Source organism: Scaptodrosophila lebanonensis, unplaced genomic scaffold (assembly GCF_003285725.1).
Source record: "Scaptodrosophila lebanonensis strain 11010-0011.00,11010-0021.00 unplaced genomic scaffold, SlebRS2 tig00000085-arrow-pilon, whole genome shotgun sequence".
In the NCBI taxonomy this organism is placed as follows: Eukaryota; Metazoa; Arthropoda; class Insecta; order Diptera; family Drosophilidae; genus Scaptodrosophila; species Scaptodrosophila lebanonensis.
The window spans coordinates 579,098-602,911 of NW_022060564.1; the positions used below are offsets into that span (position 1 = coordinate 579,098).

Here is a 23,814-nt window from a genome sequence, read left to right on the forward strand (position 1 = left end):
GTTTATTTTCATTAGTTTTAATGCTGCTCATTATGCCCATCAGATGCGAGCTGCTGCTAGCAATGACTAGAACCGACATACCTACACAGTTACATATAGTATATCTGTGTGTCTTCTCGTTTTTGTATCTAGCCAGGGGCATCAGACACGGCTAACTGATTGCTGCTAATAATTGTTATCATGCCTGCAAAAACTCAAAAAGGGTTGCGCCTGCTTCCAATGTGGGCTGGCATGCATGGTATTCCCATTTTTTTTTTTTGTTGCTTTTGTTTTTGTGGGCATTTTCGTGGTTGGGAGTTGCCATTATGATGATGCGAAAGGTAGGTTATAATTTGTTAGGTGAGGGAAGATCCCTATCCGTGGCATGGGTTAGTGGAGGACTGCGGAATGTGTTGCTTCAGAGGCAAAGAGAAAAGAGCGATAAAACTTGCAGAGCAAAAGGAAATTGGATATGTTAAATGTTAGAATCAAGGGTAGCAAAATATGCAAGAGCGGCATTAAGGAACAAGAAAATGTCTACACAAAGAAGTTGAAAATATATACATAAGATGCGGTTAAAGGAATTTAAAAAGGGAGAGACAGTAAAATGTGCATTTTCATTACAAAACATTACACATTTCCAGCATACAAGTTGAGTCACAATCCTCTGTATACAGAAATTGTAATCATAGAAAGAAAAGCGATACATTTATCTATAAGATCAATAAAGAAGTGTATAAATATGTACATACATGTATAATATGTCTATCCGAATATAAGTATATTCCTTAATTTAACATGTGTGTATGTTTCATTAAAATTTCCGTGCTGCCTTTTAACGATTAGACTTTCAAAACATTCAAACACTCACATGTTCATTCGAACATTAGAATAACGTTCTTAAGAGCTCCATAATTTTGTTGAGCAACTGTAGAAATATACCTACGAGTATATTGGTGTGTGTATTTGCAGAATGTGATCCTAATGCTTCCGGTTCATTCCGCGCTTCCTATTAAACTCGCGAAACTCCAAATAATTTGGTATGCAAATTAGGGAATTTTGTGTAAGGGTTTCGAAGCGGCGCATACTCATCAATTTTGGAGCGTTCATTTCCTTTTTAACATCATCTAAGCTGAAAAAGCCACATATTTTGTTAAAAGTTGGTTTCAAAAATTCATTCACTTTTCGCATGAACTGCCTTTTAAAGCAATTCTATGCTGTTCGCCATCACGTGCCAAAAAGTTTCTTGCAGTATAAAATATATTAGGCATTTTCTCTAAGCTATTTTCATTCTGCCATACCTCAATATTTCATTCTGGCGCAGATTTGGCCGCCCTACTTCCTACCACCCCTCTACAACGCTGTTGCGAGCGCTCATTAACCTAATCAAGGCGAAATAACTCACAAGAATCCCCACAGAGCGTTCGTGTCCGTGTTTGGAGCAAAGTCAGCCAGCCAGCCAGCCAGCCACCACAACACAAAAATGTTTATTTGATTTGCATAAAATTGATTAACGAGCGCCACTTGCCCCATGCCTCTCTATACATAGCAATCGAGCAATCAAACGAACGCAGCGCAACCCATCGCACAACGAAAAAAAGGGGTTAAACAGAGCAGTTTTTATTAAAATTTTTATGGCTGCCACCACTCGAACTCAGGCCCCGCAAGAATATCGAAACGTAACCTCGTGTTCTATTGAAATTTCTGAATGATTAAATCAGCTGTTCCAGCAAATTAAACACTGATGGCGGCGGCATCGTCTACAATTTCATACTCATTCCTGTTAAATTTGCTTGTCAAACGCTTTCTCATTTGACCACGTACACATACATATGTGCATATGTGTGTATATGGAAATTCTGGGTGTTGAGTGTTTATGAAATCAGAAGCGCCTTTGGGTCTCATGTGTCTATTTGCCTTGGTGTGTGTCTTTAATGTGTTGAATGGTACGGGCACACATGTTCCAAGGCACTATGGAATAGATAATGGATAAACTTGTCAAAAGATTGAATAAGACATGCCAAGAACGTACGATTTTTATATGAATTGGTAAAAAATATTACATATAACACCTTACAAAAATTTACTAATTTAATACGTAGACAGTATAAAAATAATGTTTTAAATTAAAAATTCATGAAATATTTGCTTTTTGAGGCATACTTTTTCTTATATACTTTCCTTACTTTGTCATACAAATATAAACAGTAAATCCAACTGGTTGGCTTCTACAAATTGGTGTCTTTTTCACATACTACTTAGTATTCAATAATGCGACATACTTTTGTTTTGTTCAAGTTTTACGAACATCTTTCCATAGTGCGAGGCCATGGAAAGCCAATACTAACAAAACTACCCTTTAAAATGTCATGGCATGGGTTAGTTGCTGTTGTTGTTGCTGTTTGTGAGTTTCCGGTTTTGTTGGTTGGATTTCAAAGTCAATCGCAGTGACATGCAATTAGTTTCTGCCAAAGCAGTATTTTATCTCTATAATAAAAATGTTATTCATTTCAATTTGTTGATTTATAAACTTGCCCCCAAGCACATGCCCCCTTTAATTGTTTTTCTCAACCTGCAACAATTTTAATTCAATTTTTAGGCCCCCTAGGCCCAAAATAACAGGTTTTTTATTTGCCTTTCCTTTGATTTAAATTATTTTCGTTTGTAGTTGTTTGCATGCTACTCGGCAGTTCGGCCCCCAATTGGCATATAACTGACAGAATATTTGTTTGTATATGTACGAGTATATATCGTTTTATTTATATGATTTTTTGGGGCATGCTCGCAAGCGATTGCTGCAGTTTTGAGCACTATTGCAAAAAATATGAAAAAAGAAATTAAAAAACAAAAACATCGGTGCCTTTAATATTTGCACTGCCTGCCTGTTTGCTGTTTGTTCTTTCTCTTTGGCTGGGTATGCGAAAATATTTCTGCTTCTATTTCAACGTAAATCAACAGTTAAATTTATTATTGCTAGCGATATGCTGGAGAATAAATATGAAAGCCATTAAGTATATTAAAAAGCTCTACGTGTGTTGGTGTGTGTATGTGTGCATGTGGGTGTGTGCGCGCGTGTGTGTTATAAAGTTAAGAGATGCAAAGGTAGGTTGTGAATTAATAAACAACACCATCCAAGCGAGCTGTATAAGAGGATTACACTCCCACATGTTTGTCATGCTTAAATAATCATTCAAAATAATATGAATCAAGAACTGGGAATCAAATCAGTATCGAAAATTTGCAACTTAAAACTCGCATGCCAATTACTCGACCCATTAATAGTAATTGCAGTCTTAGCGAGCAATATTAATCAAAAGGGCCGAGTTGCGTGCAATGTTCTCCTCGTTATTCCGTAATGTGATGATTTATTCAAATAGCTTTGGAAGAAGCATGGCATGCGAAACACATATATTAATAGGAATAGGGCATACAGAACCGAAACAGAATAGTTATGAGAAGGCTTACTGATTCCAACGCACGTGTTCTGTGAATAACACGTAATTTTATAATGATATCAATACCACCAGAAAATCACGTATTTAGCTCACACAGTAATGTGTGATTCTTTAACAAAGTATTTATGTCAATAGGCTTGGGCTGAAAACAAAAACTTTTATTTGAAGTGAGAAACTGTTCGCAGTTCAAAGATTTTAAAATACATATATGTATTATATATACTATTTAAGAATAAAAATTGAATACCTTCATCAGATTTAAAAATAGAACATAAGAGATACTTATTATTATTTTTCATAGAACTGTATATAATTTTTTCTAATAAATAGGTGGTCAATTCCACTTCAAGAAATATGTGTATGTTCTAAAAGTGCAATCTTCAATGAATATTTAAGACCATCTTTCGAATTATGATATTTGCAGTTATTCTACTCGAGGTGTGAAAACCAAAAAAAAGCTTGCGTTTTCTGTTGGGAATTTATCTACAGTTTGACATGTAGAGTTATGAAGGAATTTTACAATGTTGCCTCACATTGTATCGATTATTATACATGCTCTTATCGATGAATTGTATGAGCATATTACGGCCAAACGTAATTCAAAACCACACAAGTATTATAAATCATTTTGCAACCCCTTTTTGTCGCGTACATCTGCTTAAAAACTTGTCCTATAAATTAACCCCTAAATAGCCGACGTATTCATTTCAGGCACTTGAGTTCGCAGCAGTAGCAACAAATAATGCCACAGCTCTAAGGCGGCATGATGCGGCATTTCATCAATACGTTTCATCAGCCCAGCTTCATTCTCATATTGCACAACATACATTCAGATTCACATTGCGGGCTTACATATATGATTCAATTAAATTTTCATGATGGAAAAAATGTAGGAAATCACAGCAAAGACATAATTACCAAACGAAATGTTGGCAGAAACAAAAAATACGAATTTCAGTTTTTGTTCGTTTTATTTGAATTTTTTTCCAAAAACAAAACGGTTTTTCATTTTAAAAAATCATAGACACGCACTCAACCAAATGAAAAAAATGAAAGAAAATTATGGTTGCCACAACAATAAAACCGAAACAGCAAATTCATAATAATTTTCAAGCTTGACTAACATTTTGGGTCATGAGCTACAACAACAAAAAGCCACAACTAAAAACAAAAACAAATGTTGACCAGCGCGTGAGCGAAAGGTGTTTTTTCCTCTTAAGTTTCTATTTGTTTTATTTCAAAACAAATTTTAGTTCAAATAAATAAATTATAAATTTTACAATATACATTTATTTATACACTTAGCAAATTCCCAGAAAAAGCCCGATACAATCGCTATTAATGCAGAAAATTGGACAAATGTCGTTAGCTGCCATAGAAGTTACAAAACTATCGAATTCATTAAGAAGAGATCCGTTATGACATTAAATAAACATCATGATCTGATCTTGATATAAAATAAAAATGATTATTTTGAATTGAAGCTGATATTAATAATACTTTCAATACTTTAATCTGTACTTTCAAAGAAATATTTCTGTCGCGAAGGAGAGCATATTTTGCCACTACCACTTCAACCAAGTTTTATTTTTGGTTTTCATTAAAACACGATATTAGGCCATATAGTGCAATCTTTACATGACGATTACTTGTATTCCGTTCAACGAAACTGGAGTGCTATGTGCGGTATTCCAAATTCGAATTCCATGTAGAGTGTCCATTTGTTTTTATTACCCGTGTGTATGTGTGGGTGTGTTGTTCATATTTGTACCGTAGTTGCTGTTGTTATTGCTGGCTTGCTGGGCTAATTTTAATGGCTTGGCTGGCGGGCTTTTGCACTCTCATCTCATCTAGATTATGGTGCGTTGGCCATGTGCGATATTTCAAGTGCGAAGCCCCGAAACTGCCTTTGGCAACGGCCTGGCCTGGCCATGCAATTTGCATGTGAAACGACAATGACGATGGTGATGGCGATGGTGATGGTGATGGCGACACGCACTTTCGCAGGAAATGTCAGTCAGGCGTTGTTGGAGCAGCCTCAGTGAAGCGTTCCTTTCTTGCCACACACACACACACATTCATACATTCGCATGTACTCGCACATATGTATACATAAATCACATTTATATGAACTGAAGCGTGCAGCAGCGCTCCACTGCAGACTTTTTATTGCCGCACCACCGCAATTGTTTGGTAATCGTTTTGACCAAATATTTTATATACTTTTCATAGAGCATGCGGCATAAATAAAACAAAAGACGCCAAAAAAAAGTGAAATTGCTTGGGCCGCCTGAAAACGAGCAATGGCTTCGGCTATTATTCTAGTGTTTTTTGTTTTTGTTGTTATTTGGTTTGGTTTTAATTCAATTTCCATTTTTTTCAGTCCACTGGCTTAATGCGTCTGGCGAGTGATTCGCATTGTTTTTATCGCACAATCGCTACACACATACGCACATAGATAGTTTTAGCTGCAGAATGCCAACAAACGAATCCGATTTGCGCGGATTTATGTTTTTAAGCCGACTTTAGTTTATTTATTCTCTGGTTAGCTGACAATATTTCAAAGTAAACACAAAATAATTAAAAAATTGCACAAACAATGCATTCATTTAAAAATTCAATTAGGAAAGGGCATGTGATGTCTAGATATGAAATATTAATAGCTGTTCAAAATTACAGGCAATAAAAAGCTGTATTTTTGCAAACTGGATTACGAGTTGAGCTCATTCGAAAGTTTTTATTACTAAATAGTTATAAATTATTTAAAATCGAAAAATTGAACTAAAATTCAATTTATATGATATTTTCATCACTATCAGATTTAGCGGATAATTGTAAATTTGGTAAAAAAATTGTGCAATTTTCAATTAAAAATTTGAGTTTATTAATCCAAGTTGTTTGCACATAGGATTAGAAAATATAAAAGCTTATAGTTTGTATTCTCTGACGATATGTCAGTATAGTATAGTGTATAGTAATACAAAACAAAGATTTGTATATAGATATTTGGTAGAATGCGAAATGCTAGTAATGTAGTAATGAAATTATTGTTGTTATTTAATTTACCAGATATTTAAACACACATTATAGGTTGATGGTTTAAGATTATTAAATTGTAATAATAAATTATTAAAGAAACGAATTCAAGCTCAATTATCAATATAAATCTTACTACTTATCAAGAATGCTACCCTTGTGCGAATATGCTGCTGGCTGTGATTGACGTTAGGTCTCGAGATAAGAGTGCTATGACCCATAGGTCAGAATAATAATAATAATAATAAATAAACACACTTGATGAACACACTTGGCAACCAACGTTGAATGTATTCCCCGTATGTATGGTACCTCATAAATGGCAAAGATTATCTGCAGTGGCTTTAGTTCGGGGCTTTGTAAAAATTCGCTTAATGGACACCTAACTATAACTAACTCCCTAATATAGTATCTTCTCAACTTTCCATTGACTTAAGAAATGTTATCCATCTATATAACCATATAGGTTTGTACATAAATGTATGTATGCATAACTCCAATTACTGTCGTCTGGTCAAGTTTCTCTAATATAAGTATGTGCAATAAATATAACATTCAGCTACTGAATCGTCCCGTGCCCACTACGACTGCCTTTACGTTTGAAAATGTCTTTGATCTCTTGCCCAGACAGACACAAAGACACCCGACATCTACTTCAGAGTCAGCATTGCACACACGACTGCCAACAGCCATAAAATCTGTATCTGAAAAACTAATTCATTTCAGATTTTAATTCATTCGATTTTTTCAATGGGTGGCGGCATCAGCAAAGGCTGCTGCATCCGGGCATGAAGCAGCAGCCCTTTGTCTCAACATTCTACATGGCTGCGGGCGCATTAACCCATAAGCCCGCAACCCTTTTGACAAACTGCAGCAAAATGTCAAAGTATCATGGAAAAGTTAAATCAATAGGTAGATGTGAGTGTACGAGTATATGGGTGTACTCTAGTGTGCAGTAAATTATTAGTAAATCCTGCGTGCACTCAAACTGCCATTAATTTTAACTGCTGCCACGTTTGCTTCACGACTTTCTAAATAATTGAATCAACTTCCCCACAAGTTGCACTCCATGTTAGCCCATTTCATGCATTTAGCCATCCATGCCTGTAGAACAAAATAGTACGTTAAGTTTTCAGCTAAAAGTGAAAAATATGCCGCTTAACGCTTCAGAGCGGAACATTCGCAGCCAACTGCCAGCAAAATTATTTGCTACATCATTTCACTTTTGCTACTCAACTTGATTATTTGCGCTAGATGCATTTAAATTAGAATGAAGACGCCGGCGAAGGCAACGATAACGACAGCAGAAACGACGACAGTGACAAGAATTGGCGAGAAGAGTTCTTTGGGCACACAATATTGACTACGAAATACTCTCACATAATCATATCACATAGCTGGCCGTTGAGCCAAAGTAGTATTCTCAAAGTTTGGGAGACTTTATCAGATAATTTCGTAATTTTGTTAGATTTTTCTTTTGTAAACTTACGGTATAAGGAAATAAATTCAATAAACATTCTTGATTTAATATCAAGTTGAATTTTGGTTTGTTTTATAAATGAGACTTAAACGAAATAAACAGATAAGAAATGTCAGGTGCTTGCCAAAGTATGTAAATAGTCCTTAATAAATATTACTGTCCGCGTGATTGTACTACTTAGGTTCAACTTTTATCGACATTTCGTCAATGACCGACGATTCCATAGGTGTAGAGTATACAACGAGACACAATTATGCCAACATTGTTGGCCAACTTCAAAGACTTATCTGCTGGTATGTACTCGTATGTTTGTTCGTCCGTCTGCCTGTCGGCTTGGTTCCTTTCTGAAAATGCTTTAAAAAATGGCGTTTTACTTGCAGAGACTGCTCAGCTGCTCATCTGCTGACAGGCATGGAAAACTTCAATTTTCAAATGCAATTGCCTAATCATGCGTGTCACACCACGCGTATACTTAATATAGGCGTGCGAGCACATTCAATGCGGCACAACTTTAATTAAAATTTACGAGTTAAAATTGTTATAGTAATGACATCGTGCCACATACACAGCTTCATTAATAATAATTGCTTAAATTTCATAATCATTGTGCTGCAGGAGCCACTCCTCCCTACCAAGTGATGTTGCGGCTCCGGGCATTTATTTGGTCAGCACGGAAATGGCTGCAGCAACCGCCATGTTGAAAAACCTACTTAAATATGTATGTGTGTGTGTGCGCGCGAGTGTGTGGAAAATTTATAAAACAAAAGTTGTTGCAATTGTTGCTACTTTTTCGTTGCTGTGGTCTGCGCGTCGTCGGCAACACGTCACATCATCATCATCATCTTCATTGTCACCAGCGCTTGCAACAATAATGGCAACAAGAGCGTCTTGCACAAATGGCGTGGAAATAAAATTGCATTAAGTAATAAATGTTTAAAGCTTTTCCATTGTGCAATAATGTGAAACGTCTGCAGTTTCCTTTGCGCCATCAGCATTTTCCATTTTCCCATGTGCTGTGAATAATACGACTGTTGCAACTTATAGCCCAGATGCGTCTCCATCTCTAGGTTAGTACTTAGTTAGCTGTACTGAGAGTGGGTGAAGAGTGCATGTTTATGTGTAATTGCATTGTTTTTTGTTTTTGGGGGAATTTGTAAGAAAATTAGCGCCTAATGTGAATAGTTTGTTATTGTTTGCGATAATACTGCGAAGTATACATTGCGAGTAAATGAACTAATATTCACTAATCTATCTACCGAATAAGTGATATGGATATATAGGCAGATAAAAGATCGATACTTTTGTTTTTCTTAGAAAGAAAAAATCGTTTAAAAAGAACATTAAATAATAGCAAATATTATAAGAAATATGCAAACTTCAATTTATAAGGAAGAAGCCTTTCAACTCTACTTAAAGCTATATACCAAATGAAAAGATAATTACTTAATTAAGTTTGTTTGGGGCTTATTTATAAATTTTTTTTATAACGAAATCAGACGGAAAATTCTAAATTCCATTCTAAGCCCCTACAAAACCTTCAAATTGTGCGCAATTTTATGCACAATGCTGTATATATTCCATTGCAATTGGTTTGAAAACAGGCCCGTATAAACCACAATCCTTTACAATTTGCTTCATTAAATCAGCGCACAAATAGAAAAACTCAATAACAATGCAATGCCCTGAGCCTCATTAGTATTCCCATGCATGGACATTTAAATATTTTGTTTACAATAAAATGCATTTTCATGCTCAAATGAATTCATTTAAAAGTTGTGCAACTTTTTGTGCAACACAGAATTTGGTTTATTTGTATGTTGGCAGTGTGTTTTTGCATTTTTCTGCTTGTCTAATTAACGCTAAAACCTCATTTGCATTTCAAACATAGTTGTTGCTGTTGTTGCTGCTCCTCAATTTGTAGTTGCGAGACAACTATTGAAAATCTATAATGGAATTATGCCATAATTGCAAAAAGTCAAAATGTGAATATGAAATAAGATAAACAAATAAATGAAAATTACTGGAGTGCTGAATGCTGCGCAGACAACACGAAACTGCCACGAACTAAATTATTATTGTTGCTGTTATTGTTGCTGGATACTGTTGCTGTCTCTCCCAATGCGTGTCTGCCGGTGTGTTTGTCAGTTTGTTGCAACGTTGCAGCATTGGCCAAATAAAAATTGCATAACAGATATAATTATTATTAGATTATTATATGCCAAGTGTCTGAATCATAGCTGTGAGTCGTTAATACATACTAGACTAGACTTGAAATGTTTGTTGCATTTTGTAAAAGGGCACAATAATTGTATGTTAGCTATGAACAGATGTATGTAACATACTTGTACACTCCATTTATTTTAATACATGTGCCAGCTTTTGCTGTGAATAATGAATTATTTATGGTCTTTGAATGAGTGCAATTGAATGGAATGAATGGTGAATGCTGTGCAAGCGGCAATTAAAGTTAGCAATTTCAATACATAGCTCCATATTAATGGGTAATCATTTCTAAAAGTGGTTAGTTTACGACTCTTTAACAATGAATTGCAGAAGACCTTCACTTTCAGCATTTCATAAATGAACAAAAATCTACGTGGGTTTTTGTTGCTGTTGCGGGCAGACTACGGCTTTCTTATTACGATTTCTGTCAAAGCTGCCGCGATGAGGAAGATGAGGAAACGGTGACTCACATCTTCTGTGACTGTGGGTTCTTGCCGGTGACTAGGCAAGTGGCAAATAAATCAACAATTTGCTGAATAGTGATGGTGTGATGATAAATTAGAGATAAAGAGACATCTCTTTGTTTTATATAAATGAATGTGTAAAATTTCTGCGCCAATTGAGCTCCAATTTTTAAAACATTGTGAAATTCGGGTGCCTCAATTATTTAATCTACTCATCGCGTCAGTAAGTTTTTTTTTTAAACATCACTCTCCATACTAGCAGATAACATCTGTCCCATAAGATTGTACAATCATACATTACTCACCTCGATCGGGGTACTGCATGTTCCCGACTGTGTGTTTATTTGTATATACAACTTGCATCCATTACATCTGCCCGATAAGATTGTACAACCTTAATGCATTTTACGTCCTCCCATTTATGATAAGAAATGTTGTCTTTATTTGCGAACCCTTGTCGACTTAAATGACATTTTAATTAATGTTGATCTTACTACTTGTACTGATTTCAAGTAGTTTTTTAAATTTGTTCATTTTATTTGGCAGGCATAAGCATCTTTCGTGCTACCCTGGTGCATTCACAGAAAATGCTGGATAACATTTTGTGACATTTCCTACTTGCAGTGGCGCTTTCCTTCTCTGCATTTGGACAGCGTCAAGTTGACATTAAAATTAAGTTGAAAGAAAATGTTCACTGAGGCATTAGATTGCTGAAATGGGCTTGCAAAAAAGTTCAGCTGTTGCTGAAACTATCTTCTGAGCAATTTGTCGTTTGCTTATCTTAATTATGAAAGCTTTGCTAATAAATTATAATTCGTTGAGTTAACTATATATGTGTATCTACTTTCTCTCTTAATTTTGTAGTACTTGTAGTTGACTGAGATCCAAATAAATGTTAGTTATTTAACAATTTCAATAATGTAAGAAATGATATGAAACCTTATTTGTTGTGCGGAGCTAGGAATAGGTAATTGATAACAGTGCCATAGAATACTTAATTATTTGTATCTTCTGAGCTTGAAGCTTTCTGCTAACATGCCACGCCTGAGACTTATGTTGTCCTTTGTGGATTAAACGACACTTTTGAGCCTGAGGCTCCAGCAACCATTTGTGAAGCGAACAATATTATTGCGTTTGAGACACCGATGACCATTTCTGCAGCAGCAACCGCCAAAGTAGTTGGAATTTAAAACGACTCCCCAATGGTGTAAAATGCGAAAGTGTTTCTTCTGAATATGTGAAGTGGCACAGGATTGGAATATTTTAATGTATTTTTAATGTTATTTTAAAAAATGTATAGTTTTTATCACTTTTCCGTAAAACTTTGATTGATATCGTTATCAGTTACTTAATATTTCTGCAACATAGACTGTTCTTGCACTAACTACAAAAATAGTGAACGGAAAAGTGTTCTTTACATACCATAATAAGCATTTAAACGCAGAACATTTGTGCTTTTTTGTTCAAAGTGCTTTATTATGTTATGGGAGTACCTAAAAACTGAAGCCAAACAAATTGTTTGGCATTTATTTAGTTATTCACTTAAATGAAATAAAGATTCCTTAATTTTCAGAATAGCAACGTATGGTTTGCTTCTGTTTCCTTACTTCTATGCACTCCTGAGTTTATTTTTTGTGGCTTTTTCTCAAATTACATTTGGCATAAAGCTTAAACTTGTTTAATTTAATGCTGGCAGACCAACTTTATTCGTCGCTTGTTGGTTCTTATTCACCCTTTTTTATGCATTCCTAAATTTTATTTTATTCGTTGTTGCTGCATTTCGGCTGGAGACTTGTTATAATATTTGCAGAACGCACAGTTAACGGTACCTGGGCTCAACAGCCATGCAAAAAGATAGGTTTTTTATTTTTAGGAGAAAAATTCATGTTTTTCGACATTTTTAAGTTGAAAATGACAGAGCGAAACAGAGTCGAGTTGCAGTTTCTGTGTGTGTGTATTAGTGTGTGGGAGGGAGTGTGTCCGTGTGTGTGAATGGGGAAAAAGGGCTGAAAAGCGCTCGATGCTGAGCTGCTGCCCTCAGGCAGGGGCCAGCTCCGACTCTGCAGAATTTGCCGGCGGCGCGGCAAGTCTTTGCCTTTCCACAAGTTTTCTTGCCGTTGCTGCCAGGAAGGAAACATTTTCCCGGCTGCACTTTACTCACTGAAGTGGTTTTTAATTTGAATACTTTGCGTGTGCTGTGCGCGCCCAAAACTCTTCAGTCGGCGGCAGCGCCTGTCAGTTGAGCGAGCGGGTATGCCCTTTTTATCATTATTTTATTTCTTTGCCACTGATTTGCATATTTGTTGTACTCTGCGCAGCTTTAACATTTAACTAATATTAAGAAATACCAAACAAAACTATTTATAAACTTTTCAAATTGACTTATTTTCCCTTTTCCTCTCTCCCACTCTTGCAGGTTACGCAAAAGATATTTCCGGAGTTGAAAGAGGTAAGTTGTGAAGAAAGAAGGCCAAACTCTTGTTTTAAGGTTGGCTGTGCAACTAACCTTGTTATTCATTATAATCATCGGACGACCTCTAAATGGAATTTCAGAAATCTAGATGGAATTCCATATTCCAGCCTGGCGATATATATCTAGAATATGTGAAATGTTGGACATTTTTGAAGATATTTTTACTATTTTTAGTTACAATTCCATATAAACTTGTCGAATTCCACATTTCAGTCTGTGAGAGATCTACAATATATGAAATGTTAGGCTTCTACAACAAACATATAAATAAACCAATACCCGATTGAAAACGTGCTACATGGTTTATGTCATGCTCCTTACAATTCAGCTATCTCCTCCCTCTGACAGGAGTTGAACTTCTACCAGCAGCGACCATAACTGTATTTATTTTTTCCGCATTCTTGAATTTCTGCCATTTTTTTCGCTGCTTGAGCGCTCGACCACTTAACCATAAAACGCCAAACAAACACTCTATAAGGGCCGAAAGGTTCTACACGAAAAAGCTCGTAACTCAAATATCAAATACACTTAAAAGCGTAACGACGGGAGTGGAAAAAACTTGTGTGTGGAGCAATGTTGTCAGGTAGTACGCGATACTCGGCATAAATGCACGGCAAAAAATTGACAGCATATAGTCACACCACACATCTAAACCTATATGTGTGATATTTTATTGGCAGCTTTAATAAATCTAAATACTAAATACAATAATCACTGAAAAGTTAGTCCAAGTGGCATTTTAAACGGTTGTTTCATACGGTTCCAAAAATGATGTATAGTAAAAATTTTAAAACTGTAGAATTCTAGTATATCGGACACCTATATCTATACCGTTGTCAACTTGTCTTGGCTTAAAAGCACGCCACCTACATGGCCGTTTTTGCCACATGAATCCACAAAATGGTATATAGAAGTTGCTAGATCGATTTGAATATTCGAATTGTTATAAAATATCGAAATATTTAAATAACGGTGTATACTATAGCTATATAGTTAACTTTCACAACTTTATAAAATAGTATTTTGTTTAACAATATTCGATCATTTTAGACAATATTTTAAATACATTTCCTCTTATATACCTAGTATTAAAGAGAGATCTCCCTTTCTATCAAAAATCCACACTTACTATATAGCACATATGACAGTTTTTCAAAATATCGCAAATATCAATATTTGATTAAAAAAGACTTTGTATATTACAATGATTATAATTTGACAAAACTCTAATATTGAAAAATAAAAAGCTTTTGGAAGCTAAAGTTTCATAATATTTTTCTTCAACTTGCCAGCGACTCCTTCTAGTCTTTACCAAACACAAATCAGCAAAAACAATCAACAGCTGGCTGCTGTCTGACTCGCTGTTGGTCTTATCCTGGAAGTTTGGTGTTATGGCCGCCTAGCGGGTATGACCATGTGGCATTGGCTCGGGCGCTACACATATGCGCCGTGCAATTTTTACTGCGTGTTTTGCCCATTCACACGCCGGCACTTTGGCACGCGGAGCGAGTGAACGCTCCCTATAGCGCAATTTATATTGTAATATGTGCCGACACAAAGAAAAGGCACAAAGAATAGAAGGAATGCAAAAAAATGTGCCGCAGAGTAGCTATACAACTCACGTTTAGGCTCTGATGTCGTCGTCATCATCATACGTATGCCACTCCACTCCACAACCCACTTCACTCCACTCCACTCCACTCTGTATTCGGACCGGCGTTGTTGACTTGTCAGCCGGCTTTTTTTTGTTTTTGTTTTCGTTTTCGCATACATACATATGTATGTATGTATGGCCCTCCAACTAAGGGACGAAGTGACTCGCTGACTGACTGTCGGGCGATACATGTGGACGGACAACGTTACCCAGCCACTGTTTTGCCGGTTTGCCGCAAAAGTTTCTTTGCCGCACATGTAAATGTTGTTGCATACAGTGCGGCGCATTGCCACCTGGGCGTGGCACACAAGCAGCATAAATACAGTTATACATAATGTAGGACATACATATAAACATATAGATATTCATATTTAAATCGTCACATTACTCCAAATCAAAACAAAATTATGGGAAAAATACTTTCAGAAAACCTATAATCGGCCGCTGTTGACATAATTAAGACATTACTGCGATGTTTGTTAAAAATTCGTCTTTAGAGAACTGCTTTAGTCGTTATAATTATATTCAATGCTCAGAAAAGAATTGCCGATGAAACGAAAAGTTATTGAACAGCAAGATAAATTGAATCTTTATGGGTTGAAAGGTTTTGATAAATTTCAAAACCAGATTGTTGAACGGCATTGGCAGCGTCTCCAAAACTTATATATGAAACTAACTCACTAATTACCTAATTGTTTAAAATGGCAAAATAATATCATCTGCATGGTTCCCTTCCTGGTAATAAAAACCAAAAACCAATACATAAAAGTTTGAGTTTTTTTTTATCTAAGCACAGAATTTTGTGTAAACTTCCGCCACGAGTTTTGTAATTTGTAACTGATAGAACTTTCTTACGTATATGGGTTTCTCGCACCGCATCTCAACGACGAATATATATTTGTTTCCAATGTGCGTGTGTATGTGTGCACGGTTTTTATGATTCGATTTTATGCTTGTCGCGGTTTTTCCCACCTTTTATGTCGTGTCTTTCCATGCCGCCACACAATGGCACAAAACCGATGAAGTTGTTGGCACAGCACAGCACAGCAAAAAAAAAAAGTAATGGGAAAAGGGAAGTAAAATGTTGGTACAAACCACCCACTGCCCCAATAGCCAGCCGTCGTTGTCATTATTTATTGAAAATATAGTTTGATGAGTTTTTACTTGGCGGCAACGGCAACGGCGGCTGCTGCTGTTGCTGTTGAACGGTCCAGGACTCGCCAGCTTCAGCTGTACGTTGAATGCCTTACGGCCAATGCCATTGCCTGCTGTTGTTTTATTTTTGCTGTTGCTGCTGTTGTGGTCAATGTAATGATTATTGTGGGTGGCTGGCGGGACTGTTACAGGCCGCGTAAGGGGACGAAATTGGTTAAATCAGTAAACTTTTGCACAGGCACTGTTTCTCTGGTTTTCAACTTTAAAACTACGTGGGTGTTGCCAAAAGTTACGTTAAATTCCTTAAATGCGCCAATTTCTGTTTTTGGTTGGAGTTGAAGTGGTCGAAGTGCTTGTCTGTTAATTAGCAGCTTGTTAGGATTTTGCCGCAAGCCGCATTTCCAGGGGTCTCTATTGGAGGATTTAAGTTGTCTATTGTTGAAACTGCTAAAAATCCTCTCAAGCAAATCCTCTCAAAGTTATTAAAATTATGTAGCTTGCTCCTCTTTTTTTTCGTGAAATTAATTTGACGTTCTGAAAATATTAATAATATGTTTACTTGCATGATGTAGAATGTCCTTTCACAAAACAATCCAAGCAAGAATTTATGGTTTCGGAGAACAACTTTACAACAAAAGACAAAAGACTTTCTGCGTTGATTTGTGCACTCAGATATAAACACCTTCTGCACTCATCTTTAAAGTTTTGAATTGGAATCCTGTTTCGGCATTTACAATAGCGTCTAAGAAATAGTTTAGATTTAAGAAATAGACATCGAAATTTTTCTGCAAGAATTATAATTTAATTTTTTGTAATTTGGGGGAAGCTAAGAATGGTTTATTATAACATTTATGTTAAATTTGCAATTTGCGATTGGATTTTGCAATTCAACAGTCACCCCAGGGCCACAAGTAAACAAAGCCTTTGTTTAGCAATTGACTTCCGTAAAATTTATCATCCAATTCACCCTTAAATGAATCCAATGAAGTATTCCTATAATCCTACTATTAGGCAAAGGCATGTAGCTTCCCTCTATATAATTTCGACCACAGCAAACCAACCAAATGCCCCCACTTTTCTGTCTTTGCTTCTAGCTGTTGCACCTCACACTTACCACAGATATTGAAGAGGCAACGTGTTAACGTATTTGCCGCAGCAAACACCTTGTCAATAAATCGCCATGGCAATCGAATATGCCAACAATGACTTGCATTTATTAGTTGGTCGGCTCAGCAGGGCATTCTTTTTTCACTTTTTTTCATCTCTTCAAACTATACGACTGACAAAAGGCACAACCGTAGAGGCGGCCTGCATAACCAACAAACAGCCAAGCGACCGGCCGACCAGTCAACCAGCTAACCGACCAACCATTCCTTCCGCTTCATATTACAAATCTCCAGTTGATACGATTATGGGCACGAGTGCTAGAAAGTGAGTGAAAAAACGCCAGCACTGTAGCAAGTGATATCTGCCGGTTGGTCATAAAAACCTTACTAGACAAAGTCCAGAAGCGAGTGTGTGTGTACGTGTGTGTGTGTGTCTGAAGGGGTATGACCAGTTAATAGCATTGCACGGCATGCGGATGCGATGTGATGTGCGGGCAACGCCCACGCAATCGACCTAATGTACCTACACACATACAAACATATATACATACTATATACATACTTCTGTTGCTTTATGCAACACATGAAAAATGTTTGGTGAGATACTTTTTGCCATACACACACCTACCTACCTACGAGTACGAACTTCTACCAACATGCGAGTACAACAACAGCATATAAAGACAACTTCGTTATGCAGTTTGTTATGAATTGAAGCACAGTAGGATTGGTGCTGTTAGGCGAGGTGTGGTGAGGCAAGGTAAGGATAGTGTTGTGAAAAGGGATAACGAGCAGCCAACTATGGTCTCATAGTTGAGGCTGTCTTATATACTAGTAGTATGGTTTGAAAGGGTTTGCTCTGCCCGTAAATATATTGTTTGGGTTATGGTGGTTGGGAGCTGTTTGTAAAATGACATACAATTCAAATTGTTGATTCATATTTTTGAAAAGGGGGAAAACTGAATGCTACTACTATGCGTGCAAAGAGGGAGGGCTCTTCAGAAAAGTGATTTCAAGTTTAGCTTTTGGATTTGTTTGTCGGTAGCACAAATTTCCACAATTCAAGTTAATCTTACCTTCCTTTCTTTCTTGATAAGTAAGCCAAAATGAAACTATGCACAATATTTGTATATGTTTTTCTATTTTTGTCTTTGCCTTCAGTATTCATAAGTTCATAAGTATTCGAGTAAATATGCGTTATTGTTTGCTCGGGTCTAATATGTTTTTAATGATATTTACCGTTAATAGAAAATTACACCTTTAATTTGGCAAAAGCTTTCGCACTTTCGAGTAAATAGAACTATATGTATATCGTATATAAGTATTTCCCGTGACCTCATACACTCAGCATCTAAAATAGTAACAGCTTGCGTCGACCAATTGCATTCTTTGTAGGCATTGGCACTTTTATAAACAAATAAATATTAAGTAGACATTTTATATACTTATCTAGCTTCCAATCGAGTATCGGTTAATTTCAGTATCTAATAGAAAATGTTCTCTTTATTTGTTATCTTTTCTCATTTCTCAGTCTCATTTAACAATATCTGTGAGGTACGCATGCCATTGAAAATTCGCACCCCTCGGGTTATTCTCATTTGTAAAGCTTCAACTATTCTGTATGTACATACATACCTCAAAGGCATGGAATGTTCAGCTAAATCGTTTCATTGCTTTACTCTTTAACTGCTCATGCAGCAAACATTGCGCTTGGAAAAACTTTACCGCCCTACCCCCTCCATCAACCCCATGAATCCCCTCCCAAGTACTTTACACTCATATTCCTGTTCGCTGTTGTATTTTTATTTTCTGTACCTTTTTTGCCAAACAGATTTTTGCCTATATTCGAGTGCCTCTGTTCGTTTTGCTTCCAACTACCAACTACCATTTAGCCGTATTTTGTTTGTTTTTGTGCTTTGTACGGCTGTTGCTGCTGCCAATGCTGCACTTTGTTGTTGTTGTTGTTGTTGTTACTGCTGCTCTCTTTGTTTCGCTACGTTTTACGCTTCTCCTCCAGCTCCAGCTCCTGTTCTGTTTTTTGCCTTTGCTGCTGGTTCTTTGGAGCAATTTTTATCTTCAATACACGCTCATTTACGCTGTCTGATAGCTTTAGGGTATATTCATATCCGTTGTCTTTCAGCCGGATACGCGCCAAACTGACTAGCTGCCTGGATGACTCGGGTGGCTGTTCGTGCCTCAGTGCCTGCCACTATTGATACACTGCGCGAATTAAGGGCGAACATGTTGGCCAACAGAAGGCTTACAACGTTTCTCGTTCAAAAATAAAGTGTTGTACAAATAATATATGTTTATAATAATTTGCTACACTGATGGATAAATCTCGGTCTGCAATGTAGGCCTCTCTGTTATCGAATCGTAATCAAAATGTCAAGTACGAAAGCTACTTGATTGAGATTGAAATTATACTTGAACTTGAACTTTGGAACTTGATGTAAGTGTTCAGGAGAGGCTAAAACTGTGTGTGTGAGCGAGGGAAAATCTCGCACTCAGCGAGTTAAATAAATCACGTCACAACCATCACGACAAAAGCATGATTAAATGTTTAAAGTCAATGTCAAATTGTCTAACCTAGGACCGATCTTAAATAAATATTAAAGATTTAAAAAAGAAAAAAAGAAACTGCGCTCACTTTTCAGTAACTTCTTAAAAATACTCCTAATATGAATTTTTGTTTGTTTGTTTAACTCAACAAGAGTTATATTCCAATTGACGAGCAATCATTTTTTGCAGTGTAGCTGCAATGATGCACCCCGGCCCATACTTCGTCATCGAATGCATTTTGTTTGTTGATAACTCGCTTTTAATATCCTTGAAAGTGTTTGTCTGTGTGTGTGGGTTTGTGTTCTTGGCTCGTTTGTTTGTCGGTTCTGTTTGGCATTGTCTGGAAATTGTTCGTAAAGGCTGGATTACTGTCTATCTTGTGAGCTGTTTGTTTTATCTCTAACAACTGGCAAAAACTTTCAACCAGACTCGCGCATAAACAACTTTGTCGCCGTTCTGCGATTTTCGGGGATTTAATCAACTTTATTTTATTGTCTCTGCCCTACCAAACGTACTATACATACAAGTATAGTATACGCTACCACCCGACGTTGTTCCACAAAACTCTTTGATGCGCATTTGGCACTGCCTTTAACCCCTTGCCAGCACAGTACAGCAACAGCAACAGCACAGAACAGGATTTTCATTTCATTTTGTATGTTTGTGTATTGTGTGAGCTTACATGGAATGTCATTCTGGCATTGGCATTGATTACGAAATACAATACAGGGGGCATTGTTCGACGGCTCTATGGGATATCGTTGGATTGGTTTGTTTGGCGGTAGGCTCGTTAAAAGGTTCTTAAATTGGTTTTTATTACACGGCAACCGTTGGCATTTGCTCTGCTTGTGGTCTTGCTGTTCAGAGTTCTGCTTTTTATGATGTGCTTTGTAGCCTGCCTCAGTCTCTGTCTTTCTGTCTGTCTCTATCACTGTACTTTTCGTTTTTTATTGCAGTTCATTGTTATCAGCAGTTGTATACGTAACAGCAGTTCTAAAATGTTTACTAATTGTTTGCCATTTGCTTCAGCACAGTATATAGTACATAATAAGTACGAATGGAAGAGTGTGAGTGTTCAGATGTACTCTGCACTTACAGTATTTGAATTATGTGTGTGCCAGTCTATTTTGTTTGTTTTTTAAGATTCAATGCGGTCTGAGTTTTTATGGGGATGCATTTCATATAATGAAAGATTAAGCCAATGCTCAATGTACAGCAAAAACGATCGTTAAACTGAATTGGCTGTTCGTTACTAAGTGGTACAGTGGGCTTAAAAGCAAGTATTACTGGTCATGAACATCATTTGCACAAGCTGTGCCATATTTTGCTATAAGTAACCTATTTGAAAACAAATTAATCTTTTATCAACATTTTGTTAATGATCTGATGCATAGGATGCGTAAGAAAGCTTCGTGTGTTGTGCCCACAGTATAAGTACTGGCAAAATCAATCGAACTTTGTGGATATTTCCCTTTTCATTTGCAAACTTAACCCTACCCTTTTGCAACACACAGACCACTATTAATTCAGATTCATCATTACATCTCTTAATACTATCGATAAAAAGTGTATTTTAATTTCAATATTCAACGACAAGAAGCTTGTTCTCGGCCTCCTGGGACATCCCTTTACAATCATCCTTAATGTGTAGATATTTGTGTTCACCCGAAAATGGCACTCTAAATTTCGAACTCCACTGTGCAGGGTCCGCTCAACACTTGTAAAATTTTCAAATTATGCATTGTCATCCGGGGTTAATAACACGCAACATAACAACGAACGCTTCAACGGACCGAACCGGACGGGTAGGACAGCAGCCGCCACAGACATCGCCAGCCAAGTGAACGATGAAATTTCAACAAAAAAGGAGCAGAAAGTGTAGTAGCGGGAAGGAAAAAAGTAAATTTGTTCAACTGGCAAGATGTAACAGACAGTTGCAACAGACGGCGGTGCTTGTGGAAGACATGCCGGGCTGACAGCATTATAATATGGTGCATATACAGACACACACACACTTACTTATGTATGTACATACATAGATTGCATATGTATTGTACATAAAGACAGACATACAGTTTGCAAACACATTATATGTATAAACGAACGCATCATATCGCACGATATGGCACGATAATGCGATGCAACAGCAAAGTGCAACAGAAAGAATTAGTGCTGCAGAGGAGGCAGCAGCAGCAGCAGCAGCAACAACAGAACATGAAACATCGCTGGGGTCTGTTGGATTGGATTGGCAGCGTTGTTTACATTATAAATGAGACGCACACATAGTTGGGTGACAAACTCCAACCCACATGGACAGCAACTACACATTTTCTCTGCACAATGGATCGATTTTTAGTTTCTTCGGCCAAATTTAACATCCCATCGTATGATATACAATCTTAACACATAATTATCGAACATTTAATGCAAGTTTGATCGTTTTTAGGAAAAACTAAAACCGTACATAAATGAAAGGCTTTTAATATACCCCCTTTTATTGGATAATTATTTTAATAGTCCCTTTAATCGGAAGTTCAACTATTTTGTTGCACCCATCTTCAGCAATATTAAAGACTAATAGCTGAAATGGTCCCCCTCTTATCAGAAGCTACATTATTTTAATTCTTTCTTTTAAAAGTTTTTTTTTTTAATCCCTCACCAAAATCTGTGCACAGCTGACATACAAAAAAATTCGTGCAATAAAGTTTTAGTTGAAGATCTGTGGTGGAGAAAGGGGAGGCTGCTCGATTTCCATTTGTTTTTTGAGGAAGCAAATCCCATTGTGCATCGGCATGTGTCATCATAATTTACAGTTTGTCGGGAAAAAAGTAACAAAACTTCAAAAACAGCGAAAACCAAAAAAGCGAATCTGTAGTAGCAGCAGGCAATAGACAGGGCTTCGCTCCTACGCCCCGCCCTCCCCCAAAAACAACCTTCTTTCAGGGCCTGTTCGTGTCAGTTGGTTGCCACAGTGTGCAGCTTTTGCCAAGTTTGTGGGTTTGGTTGGCTGGTTCGTTCGTTGGTCGGCTGTCTGGTTTGGTGTTTTGGCAGCAGTCGCAGCTACAAGTGCGTTTCTGTTGTTGTAGTTTTTGGAGTTGGAGTTGGAGTTTTCGCAAGCACAACTGCTGGATGGCTGACTAGCTGTTTGGTTCTGGTTGGCTTCGTAGCCATTGACGGCATCGTCGTCGTCGACTCCTCTGTGTATTTGTCTAGTGCCATTATTTATATTGAGCGTCCAATATTTTGTCTGGGATTTGTTTTGATAATTAAGTTGTGTACATTAGTTGCGTGCGTGTTGTAGTGCGTGCTGCTCGGGGGCGTGCCACTGGCCAGGCAGCCATCCAGCCAGCCAGCCTTCCCGAGTGTAATGTATATATTAGCAAACTTGCCTGATAAGCACGAAAAAGAGTGCGCGCCGGCATTCAAGAATCTACGAATCATCTAATGAAAGCAACATAATTACAAAGCATAAAATGTTTGCTGCGCATTCAAGTGCGTTAAGCAAACATATAGCCCAGTGAGTTTGTGTAATGAGTTTACGTTCAGATTGTGTGGAGGAATTCTTCTTCCCGAGTTAATGCTAATGTGTGTGATTTGTCATGGAAATGTGTCAGATGGCAGACAGTTAAATACAATTCATACGCTTTTCTATATTCATATATGCTATATACATAACGGATTTTACAAATATTTATATAGCCTAAATACGTTACATAGCTATAAAGTTTGCACAGTAAATGGAGTAGGTCACAACTGTTGATTATATGGTGTGAATCGAGAAGGCTTTTATATATTAGTCATGCAATCAGTGTAGGTCAGAATTCGTGGCATGACTAACCACGCTTGAAGAGAGACATTGATTCTAAATCGGAAAGTGTGATTAATATTGTTTGCATTATACATATGTGCATCAACATATATTGATATTTATAAGACCATTTCAAAAGCCAAGCCATCATGCCTTTTCTACTGCGAAAAATATGCACATCAGGCCAGCTACGTGTCTCCCTTACATGTATAGTATACTATTTTTGGCTTTAAATAACAACGTAGGTACACATAGAAAACGTTTGCAAACTGCCTTCAGTATTTTCAAGCATATGTACGAATGCTTAATGGATTCAAATGTTGCCTTTCTGTCGAACCGGGGATACATTTGGTTTAACGTTAATGTTAAAATGTCTGTTTTAATCTTCAATTTTCACCAATAGCACTTTTTGCCTTCTT

At 36.9% G+C, this 23,814-nt stretch overlaps 1 protein-coding gene across 2 annotated transcripts in view; it reads left to right on the top strand.

Annotated features, from left to right (window-relative positions):
- Positions 1 to 23,814, top strand: part of LOC115626402 (disintegrin and metalloproteinase domain-containing protein 10) — a 148,347-nt gene that overhangs the window by 12,092 nt on the left and 112,441 nt on the right. For both annotated transcript variants that reach the window (XM_030521765.1, XM_030521764.1), the window contains one exon: positions 13,054 to 13,086. In XM_030521765.1, coding sequence (XP_030377625.1) covers positions 13,054 to 13,086 — 33 coding nt within the window. The remainder of the gene's footprint in view (positions 1 to 13,053; positions 13,087 to 23,814) is intronic.